We start from the raw sequence: 9,023 nt of genomic DNA, 5'->3' as shown, positions 1-9,023 counted from the left end.
TTATATATGAAACTCCGAATGTTTCAACAATGTGAGGACGTGGTTCAGAAGTTCAGAACAGAGAAGCGTCTCGGCCTGATATATACGAAACCTAAAGAACTCATTGCTAACACATATCAACATGTTAGAAATTTCTGGGGGAGCAGCTGTGGCCTGTTCCCAACAATATATCGATCCGTTTTTGTTATTTTTGTTATTATTCAATTTTTTGTGACAGACTGAACAATGAAACCGAAACCAAATAATCCCATTTCCAAATGACCTCATTAGATCGCCTCAAATTCTAAAAGCCCAGCACTAAAACAACACAGTAAATTTAAAAGAAGGCCAAAAATTCAAAGAAGGTCGTAATTCGTAAACATTCTATGGCAATAAAAAATGCGTGAAAAATTACTTAACATTCTATGCCTAAAGAAAAGGCTTGAATTCTTGAAGAAGTTCCAAGCTATCCGTAACACATAGCACCAAGTAGCTCCCCGAATTCCAATCTATCCCAATCAAGTCAATCAAAGCTTACATTCTTTCCATGGTACATTCAGCCATTCTCATGCTTCAGACATGTAAAAGGAAAATCCTAACTGGAAGAAAACAGACTTAAAGAATTTGATAACAACGTAATCGTTTTTATTGAGCTTTACCTATTCAAGTACTGAACAAACGAAACAAATTGCACTGCAACTTTGCATGATAATTTATTACAGTAACTTTTGGCAAATGATATAAGCCCTCACCGCATTTACATTACACATACTCGAGAAGTGTGACAAGGGTAAAAAAGCACGCATACATACTTCAATCATGAAAAGTCGGAAACAGAATAGGCAAAGCTGCAAAATTGGAAAAATTATGAAAACCATAGAAGCAAAGACTCGACCGTTCTGTACATTTGGTATGCCGCTCCCAGCCAGGGTCCAACTGCCGTCCTAGAATTGATTCTATCAGTAGGCATTCAGCCATAAAAATAATTATTTCGGGCTTCTCCACTTCCTTCTTTGGACTGGATAGCAACATGCAAGGGTAATTGTAGTTCAACAACATTTAACTCCACTGATCCTTCCAGATGTTGATAACTGCAATTCTCACACTGCAGAGACAGAAATGGATGCGGCCATTTCAGCTAATTGTCTGCGTCCCAGATTGGCGATGAGTTCGATTGAGATCAATTGTTTAGCTGTATTTTCAAATTCCTCCTCTTTCAAATCATGGGCTTGTTGAAGTTGTTTTGCCTCGGAGTCTGCTGCTTCAGCCTCTGCAAGTAAAGTGTTAGCTTCTTCAAGGTCACCTAACTCGAGGGCAGCCGATCTCTCGGCCATTGCAGTAGCAGAAACTAAGCGTAGTCTTTCACATCCTGACTTTGCTGCCTCTTTTTCCTTCAGCAAAATCAGTTCCTCTTTCTCATTCAAATTTTTAACAGTGATATCGATCTCTTCCTCAATCTTCCCAAGCTGTAAGATGTCCGCTTCCATTTTAGTCTGCAAGCTTTCCTTTTCAACACCCAATGCCTTCACCTCTGAAGCTATTCTCCCTGCTTCCTTGAAATTTCTTGCTACAGCAGCAACTCTTTTCTCGGCTTCTAGCTCTGGGCTTCTCTTGTCTATGAAGAATATGCGTTGTTTGACAGATGTAACTTCTTGCTGGATAGTTGATCTCGCCGAAGAGAGCTCCTATAAAAAGAGAGAAAACAAGAGATTGGATCAAAAGTAGATTTTGCTGCACAAGTTGCTACTTTCCATATTTGAGAACTGCTCTATAGACCTGTATAAAACTTCAATGTAAATTGATATGAATAAACTTTTCTGTTCCACCTGAAGCTTACATGATATAATAGAATGAACTTCATTTCAACTAATTCTTTAGCCCCAACATACATTTTCAGAAAGAAGAACATTTTTTATTCTACAAAAACACAAAAAGGACCACCTTTTAGAAGCAGGATCAACATACCATTCTCAAGTTGAAAGAGACTATATTCAACTGGGTGGCCGCAAATCATATCTTGGAAAACTCAAGTTTCACTTTGTTTTTGGACGGACTTCCCTTCTTATATAACTTCTTCCTAATTAGATTTGTATTGGTTTCCTTACTGCCTTTCTAAGGGAGCAAGAGATGGGATGGCACATGATGAGTGAAATTAGGGGCGCCGACTGTTTTTAAGTTTTTCAGTAAACACAACGAACCTAGTTAAGATGTCTTAGCTCCCATACAGATGCTAATTCACCACCTCTTGGATGTGTAGTAATTTACCTTTTCCATGTTAGTAAAATTTCAATTTACCCAACAAAAAAAAATAAAAAGGATACAATCCCATTGATGTTTCGTATGCCTCTCAGCTCTCCCTATTCTCTCCGGCCAAATACCTTATATAACTGTGAGAGGGATGGCGCTCCAAAGGCTACAGAGAATCTGAATACTCTAATGCCACTCTGGTTGAATCAAGAAAAGATAAATCAGAACTAAGAAAAAAGATGGCAATAACCAACAAGAAATGGGAGACACTCTGCTGCTGCAAATCATCAAGGAAGAAAGTTGATAGTTGATAAACTTTCGTTGCTAAAGGTCACTGTGAGGATTATACTTGACTCACTAAACGAAAATGGCTACTACTTTTTCGTATTTTATGCTTTTATCCTTATAAGTTATAATTAAACAGAACGTAACGGAAGTATAAAGAAGTTTTATGAAGCATATTGTACCTGTAAAGAGGCTCTTGCAGCAGAAACCTCTTGTCTAAGATTTTGTATCTCCATCAATATATTGGCTTCAGTCTTGGCAAGTCTTAATTTGACCTCCCTGCACTTTAAAATTGGCAATGCCAGAGTGTTCCTTAGTGCAACAAGTTCTTGACATGCTTTTGCCTCATCCATGGAGACATTGGCAAGTTGTTTGAGCTCCCCTCCCCTCTTTTCCACTTGAGATAGGAAGTCATCAATTTCCTTCTTTTTATTTGATAAAGCTTTACTTTCGGAACCTAACCACGCAAGGGCTGATTGTAAATCATGGCACTTGGTATCTATATTTGACTGTGTGTCATGAAACCCAGATATTGCGTCGGAAATCCTTTTTTCAACTACTTGGACATGTGAATCATTTTCCACAATCTCTGCTTCCTTTTGTCTTACTAAAGCAAGTAATATTTCCAATTCCTCTTTCAAAATATCTTGTTTCTTACAAAGAAGATCTTGTTCTCTCCTGTCGTCCTCAATCACAAGCTCGATGGAATCATTTAACCCTAAGCGGGCACCATTTGTAAGATGTGATTCTATTTCCAATTCCATTTTCTTGACCTCCAGGGCTTCAACTGAAGACAGCCATTCAGTAGTTTCTTTTAAAGAAACTTCTTCTGCATTCTTCAAAACTAAATTTCCATCATCAGCAGCATCCTGGAAAACAGATACACCATAACTTACAGTTTAAAATTAAATGAAGAAGAATCACAATATATGTTGACCAAATAATTACAAAATGGGTTGGTAAGATACTAACATATAGCTATCTTCCTCCACTAAATGGGAAAACTTCTTGATGTATTAAAATTGCTAATACAAAATCCTGTGATCTTCAACCAGTGTTGTTAGATCGGATTAAGACAAAAAGGCCATTAGGATGTTGTTCATGGTAGCACATTAGGATTTAGGAACATAAAAGGCCATTACGAGGGAGACAATTTAATGTAGATCTTCTTGGCGGAAGCTTCAGGTTTAATTGAATCTACACTTTAATTGAAACACAATTAAAAGGCGACCTAAAAATCACTCTTTTATTGAATCTCTCAATCACAAATCACACACATAAACACAACTATCAAACCCTAACTACAAGCCCGTTATTTAAAGTAAACCTAGAAAACATAAACCAATAGGAACATGACACGTGTCCAACTAACTAAGGGACTCGAACCATGGGCTTGGACTCCACTAAGGGGCTCGCCCATAACATATAGAGAGAACATAGGCGACGCCTATGATGACACCCATTGCACTTCGACTAATATTCTACATCACTCTCCTCATGTTGATGAACCTTGTCCACAAGCTAAAGTAGTGGAGCCGTCCCGAAGGCTGGAAATCGACAAAGCTTCATCTTGGAAATCTAGGACAAGATCGGTGGCTTGGCAACAACATCTTCGACCTCATCTTCACCTTCAGCTAATAAAACAGGGCGCTTCTTCTTCTTAGGACACTTAGCAGCAATGTGTCCCATAACGCCACATTCAAAGCACTTTCTAGCAGCACTATATGTCCCAGCAGCCGACACAGGAGTAGTAGCTGTAACTACACTTGCGGAACTAGTATAAGGTGCAGAAGTCGTACCAGGTGAAAGCACTCGTTCAGCACGCAATGCATATTTAAACGCGGTAGCCATGTCTTCAATCTCAAACATGATAAGTGCTTCACGAATTGACCTGCGCAGACCATTCAAATAACAACCCACCGTCTGTTCATCAAATTCAACCAACCCAAAGACGAGTACACAAACAACCTAAATCGCCAAGATATTCTTGAACCAACGACAACTGTTGTTTCAAATTCTGTAGACGAATGAACAAATCTTGATGGTATTGTTTAGGAACAAAATGCGCATATAACTCTCGGCGCATACTAGCCCAAGTGCAAACACGCCTATAACCTTGATTAACCCTCCGCAGATTTAATTCATCCCACCACACCAAAACATAACCCTTCAACTTAGTGGCTGCTAATTTAACCTTCTTTCAATCATCTAAGTTTTTATAATCAAAGGCCTTTTCAATTTGATTAAGCCAATCAGGATCGAGTTTACCATCAAAAGTTTACCATCAATTTTAATATCATCCGCCTGACTCCTCTCCAATATTCGGAGGAAACAATTAACATTAACAACCCCATTATCAATATTCTGAACACCATGATCTTCATCAAAATAATTAAAATGGTCATACCTTTCAAAATCACCTGCCTGACGGTTAGGGTCCGCGATTCCGCCTACTTAACGCCGATCGGTGGGAGAAGGAGGAGATAGAGACCGACCCCTATTCTCTTGCCTTGCATTGCGAGGAATGAGTTGTTCCCAAAAATTCCTATCACCATCAACCCAACGCTGCACAGGACGTTGGTTACCACGACCTTTGCCTCGAACCTGATTAACACGCGAAATCTCACACCCTTGTAGAGGAAGCCGCACGCCTCTAGCTGCCTCTTGCATTGGTAGCCCTCGATTTTGGCCATTAGGGTTTAACCTTGGCTGAAAAATCGGATCTTGTGGCCCTTGGGGGCGCACGACAGGTAGCTGGTGGACTGGTGGTGGCACTATGGGTGGAACTCGCGCAGGGAGCTCTCCAACACCGTCATCATCTTGACCAATACCAACAATAAGTGGCATACGATCAGCTACTTCATCCACCTGATGAACTTCATTGTTGTTATTTACTCCCACAACTCTGTCCTCACCATTAGTCGCTGGATTAATAGGCGCAAAAGAGTTTCGAAAAGGGACTGTACCATTACTCTGCGATGACACATCATCAGTACTAGCCACTGAACCATTATTCGGTGGTGGTGGCGGCTGTTGCGCCTCTCTCTGTATTGTGGCCATTGTTGCAGTAAAGTTTTGGAACATCTGTGTCATGTTTTTCTCTAACCGAAACATGCGAGTATCCATGGATGGGGGACGACCTCGAGTTTCTTAGTTATTCACCATAATAACACAAAAAAAATTGACTTTTTGAAGAAAAGAAAATTCGCAGTGAACAGTAACCTGGGTGAACAGTGACGTGGTGAATAGTACTCGATGAACAGTGTTTCGCGAATAGTGCCGTGAATAATAACCCGTGGAATTAATCTGCTCCGATACCAAATAATGTAGATCTTACTGGCGGAAGCTTCAGTTTAATTGAATCTACACTTTAATTGAAACACAATTAAAAGACGACCTAAAAATCACTCTTTTATTGAATCTCTCAATCACAAATCACACACATAAACACAACTACTGAAACCCTAACTATAAGCCCGTTATTTAAAGTAAACCTATAAAGCATAAACCAATACGAACATGACATGTGTCCAACTAACTAATGGACTCGAACCATGGGCTTGGACTCCACTAAGGGGCTCACGCCCATAACATATAGAGGGAACATAGGCTTCTATGACAACAGACTTCGACTTCGACTAATGTTCTACATCACAATTCCATGAACAAACCCACAGGAAAAGCTTTGAATGGTAGGCGTGAAAGAAGTTGTTTAAGGAGGTATAAAACTATAGATGAATTTGGACTAAACTTAACAAGCGATCAAATTTAGTGTCCACATCACATCACCAAGTCTTCACAATTCGTAGCTATAATTCAGTTTACAGCAGACATTAATATCTATTAGTCTTCTTAAGACTAATGCTCAGCCTGCCCAAATTGAAGACAGGCATACAGTGTAACACATCCTTGGAAGATAAGCAAACTCTGCAAACTGAAGATGAAGAATGCTTAACCCCCACCCCTTCGACATGGTCAGAACATGGTGTCCGGTCACTTTTAAAGCTCAAGAAGCACTAAAAACAAGCTTCATATTCACAAGGAGGGCAATTGGCAGAACTTTCAGTATAACTGAGTAAAACCTTAGAATCTCAGCCTCCTTAAGATTATTCTCCCACATATCCAACCATACCAATACAAACTTTCTATTGATGATTGACCTTCCTTCTAGCATGGCAACCAGGTTTAAGATCTACCTGACTCTATAGGTTATCACCTTTGTTGGACAATGTTGCAACCTTCTGGCAGCATGTTTCTTCTTCTTATCTCCCACCTTGCCAAACACCTGATTACTCCATGTTATTCAGATTTTCCTTGGCTTTTGGGTTCCTTGATGAAAACAAAACTAGGTCTCCCATTAAATAAACACTATCCACCATTCCTTCATTCAGCCAATGAATGCCAGATTTCTTTTAACCAGTATCCGCGATATATCTTGGCATTTTGTACTATACTTCTGTGGTTAAGGATATCCCTGTCTTGCAAATGCACCAGAACCTCCTGGCTCCTTCCACTGCTCTTTCTAAGAAAACCTCCACAACAAACATGTTCGTTTCTGATTCCATTCTCCTCATTAGCTTGTTTAAATTTCAATGCAGTATATAGTTGTAAGGTTGAAAAGTTTGTTTCTTCGATGTCATAGTGCATGAACTAACAAAGAATTTTGCCTTATGTATCAACATTATATATTTTCCAGTGTCTAATTGCAACAAATAAAAACTAAACAAAATCAATCAAACCACAAAAAACATAGATACCTTTGATAGATCAATGTATTAAGTATCAGGAAGGAACATTTCTACGACTATTATGAGACGCACCTTTGCAAACTGTTCCAGCAACGATACCGCTTCTCCCTCAGCAGCAATCTGCAACTCGAAAACCTCCTGCATATTCAATTCTACAGAATCACATTAAAACCAAGCAATCTCTTAAAGCATTTAAAAAACCTTGTTTCTCCTCTTCAGCAGAAGCCAGGCTATCACTAACTCTCTCGGCTTTCTCGAAATCCTCAGCCTCACAAGCCTCTTCTAATTCCCTTTCCAGCTCTTTATACTTCAAAGAAGCTAAGCTCACACTCTCCACAGCTTTTCTTCTCTTCTTTGCCAACTCCTTCCTTGTTGCAGAAACCGAAACAGCCATTGCCCGAATCCCCTCGAGCTTATCCGATATTGTACACCTTATTTCCTCCAACTTGTCCTCAGTATAATTTCCACTAGTAGTACCAACATCCACATCAGTATCTTCAAAATTGTTTCTTTCTAGTACTTCAGCTTCAGTTATAGGCATTGAAGCTGGAATTTCAACCTGTGCATCTTCCAAATCACTCTTTTCTTTAATTTCACTATCAAATAAAGGCACTTTAGATGGAATTTCAACCTGGGCATCTTCCAAATCACTATTTTCTTTACTTTCACTATCAAATAAAGGTACTTTAGATGGAATTTCAACTTGGGCATCTTCCAAATCACCTTTTTCTTGTATTCCAGATTCATCAGGGAGAGAAAAAGAAGATGAAGAAGTGTCTCTAGCATAACCAATCTTAATACTAGCTTTCTTTTTCTTCTTCCTAGAAACTTGTCTAGTAATTGAAGAAGGTTCTAGTTGTTTTTGAAGAGTGTCCTGGCTGGGAGTGATTAGAGTAAGATCAGAGAAGAGATTTTCATCAAGGGGTGAAGAAGTTGATGATGGTGGTTGTTCTAGTGGTGGGGAAGGAGAAGGAGAAGGAGAAGGAGGGGGTGGTAAATCAACAGATTCAGAAGAAGAAGAAGAAGGATTGAAAAGAACCATACCTTCAAATAATGAATCCATTCCTTCTTCTTCCATTGAAAAATCCATCAATCAAGGAAGGATTGGTCTCGTTTTTTATTGTGTATTATTTTATGTACAATTTTTGGAGAAGATGGCTTTGAGTTTATGTATGAAAAAAGACAAGTCGTCGTTTAGAAATTGAGAAGAAACAAAAAGTAAAAAAAAAGCGCCGCTGCCGGGGATCGAACCCGGGTCACCCGCGTGACAGGCGGGAATACTCACCACTATACTACAACGACTTTCTTGTTATTGAATCCATGATTTAGGTACAAATAATCGAATTGTCCTTAGATAGCAATAAAAGCCCATAGTTTAAATGGGCTTGTTATTGGGAGTAAAATGTACAGGCCCAGCAAGCACTAAGCAGTGTTTGATTTGCTTAGAAGAGTTTAGAGAAAGAAGCATCCTTTAGATGTGATATAATTCTGACGGAGTAGTGTTACACGGATCTACTTTTTAGACCTACTATTTCGACTTACTATTTGGATAACGTTGGTTTGCATTGCAATACACACGGATACGTATTTCTATATAAATTAATTATTATGACTTTTGACACATAAGTGATTCTAACCTCACAAGGCCAAGTTGCAACCTAACGCCCTACACGGGTGTGATATATTTTGATTTTCACTCAAGAACCATAACTCTCACCAGTCCGGCCATCAGTAGTCCATGCCACGATATAAATGCAGGATGAA

General features: G+C 39.2%; 1 protein-coding gene and 1 non-coding gene across 2 annotated transcripts; both read right to left on the bottom strand.

Annotated features, from left to right (window-relative positions):
- Positions 1–602: 602 nt before the first annotated feature.
- On the bottom strand, positions 603–8,484 carry LOC147491382 (neurofilament light protein). The gene is given in 4 exon segments (XM_086564836.1): positions 603–1,664; positions 2,694–3,380; positions 7,332–7,436; positions 7,438–8,484. Coding segments are annotated over 4 exon segments (2,289 nt in total). The 5' UTR covers positions 8,350–8,484; the 3' UTR covers positions 603–1,079.
- Positions 8,485–8,489: 5 nt separating this feature from the next.
- On the bottom strand, positions 8,490–8,561 carry TRNAD-GUC (transfer RNA aspartic acid (anticodon GUC)). Its single transcript has one exon. It is a non-coding gene; the product is annotated as a tRNA-Asp (tRNA).
- Between the last annotated feature and the right edge of the window lie 462 nt (positions 8,562–9,023).

The sequence above is a fragment of the Coptis chinensis genome, chromosome 6 (genome assembly GCF_015680905.1).
Source record: "Coptis chinensis isolate HL-2020 chromosome 6, ASM1568090v1, whole genome shotgun sequence".
NCBI classification, from domain to species: Eukaryota; Viridiplantae; Streptophyta; class Magnoliopsida; order Ranunculales; family Ranunculaceae; genus Coptis; species Coptis chinensis.
The sequence above is the reverse complement of the archived record's forward strand: the minus strand, read 5'-3'. Positions and strand labels throughout refer to the sequence as shown.